The 2,799-nt window shown below is 38.6% G+C and overlaps 1 protein-coding gene across 1 annotated transcript in view; it reads right to left on the minus strand.

The window, feature by feature from the left end:
• Positions 1–1,757: 1,757 nt before the first annotated feature.
• The window catches only part of SMCR8 (SMCR8-C9orf72 complex subunit), a 61,964-nt gene continuing 60,922 nt past the window's right edge, over positions 1,758–2,799 (minus strand). Inside the window, exon 2 of the mRNA XM_044089589.1 lies at positions 1,758–2,480. Within this exon, the coding sequence (XP_043945524.1) occupies positions 2,027–2,480 (454 nt within the window). The 3' untranslated portion in view covers positions 1,758–2,026. The remainder of the gene's footprint in view (positions 2,481–2,799) is intronic.

The raw sequence follows: 2,799 nt of genomic DNA on the forward strand, positions 1-2,799 counted from the left end.
TGTGTTTGCAAACCTCCCCCCAAGACAGTGTGCGGATTATTAGGGAATAAGAGTATCAGTCATTGGGCCACACATTTATGCGGTGTACCAATTTCAGACAGACTTAACACCACCTCAACTAAAAACTGCCTTTTCTAACACCATGATAGGATTATGGAGATTATATATTAAGTGTGTCTGCGTGCATAGACTTATGCACGCATGCATTTGTTTGTAGGAGGTGCTCACCACACATTACAACAAAGTCAGTTTCTGAACCCAAAAAAATTCACATTTTAGTAAATGACTCCTTAAAAAAGTTAATCTGTTTTCTCTGAAACAATTCACAAAAACAAAATGAGGAACACTTTCCACCCCGACTTAAGTCGATTAATCTTTGTATGTTTTTTTTTCTGAAAGAAAAATGTGTTACTATTTTGTCGGCAGGTGTTGCCACATAGCTATACAAACTTAACTTCAGTTTAATACTGCCTACATATCTCTGTAGAGTGTCAAGGGTGACATGGCAGCCTTCACATTCAAGTCGACATCAGCAGCCTTTTCACATTCAAGTGGACACCAGCATCCACCATCTTTTCTCTAGTACGCTGGTTAGAATTTTCCTTCATGTAGGTGGAAGCACTCAAAGATATGCAGGTGACAGAAGTGCACATTGGTCATTTTAACATTTGTCTATTCTCTAACTTTCCACTCATTCCAGATCAGTGTTATGGGGGAGCCAGAACATATTAGAGTAATTAATGGGTACACAGCAGAAAAAGCCTTGGAAAGGAGACCAAATCTATCACTGGGTGCGTATGCGCATGCACTCACACCCCTACAGTAATGTGAAGTATTGCAAATTCACTTATAGCTGGTCTTTGGGAGTATAACATGAAACCTAAGCAAATGATAAAAACTCATGTGGACACTGACAGGACATATAAACTCTGCTTAGAAGGCACCCAAATGAACCAGAGAATCAATCACTGTGACAGTAATGCTAATTGCTGTGTCACTCTGCCCGTTTGGTCAATTTATACTAGAAGCAATGTCTACAAATATAGGCTGATTAGTCATTTTTATCTTTGATTTCACCCCTTCAGAACTATTTCAATATTAACTCAGCTTAGATTTTACATTTGTATTAATGAATTAGACGTTGTACTTAGAAGCTACAAAAAAATCATAGAAAATTTCTTTACTTATTTAGCCCTTTTGAAAAAGAAAAAGATTTCTCACAAATCAGATACAGACTATTTCACTAAGCCTTAGTCAGGATTTTTTTTAGCACACTAGAAATGGGAAAATGTGGAATACTCAGGCTCGTAACTAATCAAGTCAAACTCTGAAGTACTGCAACAAAGGCTCTGAAAATGATAAGACATTCTTAGCAGGCAGTGGTAATGATTTGTTTCCGTTTTACAGAAATGCCTTCAGTTAGAGTTACATACTATCTCCTATACAGGAGATTAAGAGTGTCGTATAGTAACACTGTACTGTAAACAGTATGCCCCTATACCAGAATGCTCAGCAAAACTGCAGGTAAAAGTGCCACCCATGGTCAAAATGTTTCCTTGAGAAATTGCCAGCAACAAGGACAGCCTGGTTTCCTACTACAGTATTAAGAAAAAGCAGTGCAAACACGGTGAAGGATGCAGGTTTCAAAAGCAGCACAAACACAAATGCTGAAGGGGAACTCTGGAAAGAAGCTAAGGCCGTATGAAATGCTTCAATTAGTCATGCAATGGCAACTGAATAAAGAGCAAAGACACTAATGAGTCACAAATGGACTAGTGTAATATGAAATAGTGTCTGTTACCAAGATTTGCATTTAAGGTAGAAAAAAAAGGAACTACAACTTGCAGAACAATTTCTTAACTGTAAAAAGTGCTGTTTCATAGGACCTGTCTGTTTTACACAATCATGCTATTTTCAGTAAAAAAAAAAAAAGTTACTGCAAGTTCAGCTCCACACACAGCTCTAAGAACCTCCCTGTTTGTCAGACTCTGTACATTCCAGTAATGAGGTTAAGATGCCTGCAGTGTTAAATCTTATACAAAAAACTGGGAACATAGTCAAACCTGAGAGCAGGAGTCACACCCCTCATGGGGCCCTGAATGTAGTGCATTTTGATCAGTTCTGACAAATATTGCACAATTCTGGCATCATCATTCTCGGAACCTAGTAACTCCATCAGAAACTTCTTTTGACGGCATGCAATAGATGTCTCAGGCTCATTGACTCTGATAGGTACGTGCAAATGGTGACAGAAAGTGTACAGAAAAACCTTGGAAGTTAGCTGTGCCAACATGGTTTCAACATGCATGATGTAAGTATCTCCACGCTTTATTTGAGTACGATGATTTGCAAGATGAGAAAGCAGATCTCCTTTATAAATTGGACAGTGCAGTGTTTTACTGTCTGCATCCAAAATGCTAATGTAGCGGCTGTACCGATTCAATGAATAGAACAGCTTTTTCCCCACAGGAGAAACGAGTCTAAAAACGGGGAAGAAAAGAGCACACATTACATTCTCAATGCTTTCATAAACAGTTGTGTAGCAGAGGTATAACTCGGATGTGACATGCTTCCTGAATCTTCATAAAATACCTTCCAATTGTGATAACCCAAAGATCTAGCTAAATAAAGGTATTTTTCATTACTGGCTCTGGTTCAGACTGATCTTGCTCATATATACCCACCTCGAGTCTCCCACGAAGAGACCACTAACCTAGTGGGCCAAATCCAGTCAACAAAGGATAAATACAAAATGAAATGATAGAGACTGGAGTGGACACATTACACTTGGACACTATG

The sequence above is a fragment of the Protopterus annectens genome, chromosome 12.part0 (assembly GCF_019279795.1).
Source record: "Protopterus annectens isolate FY-2018-M chromosome 12.part0, PAN1.0, whole genome shotgun sequence".
NCBI lineage: Eukaryota > Metazoa > Chordata > Ceratodontiformes > Protopteridae > Protopterus > Protopterus annectens.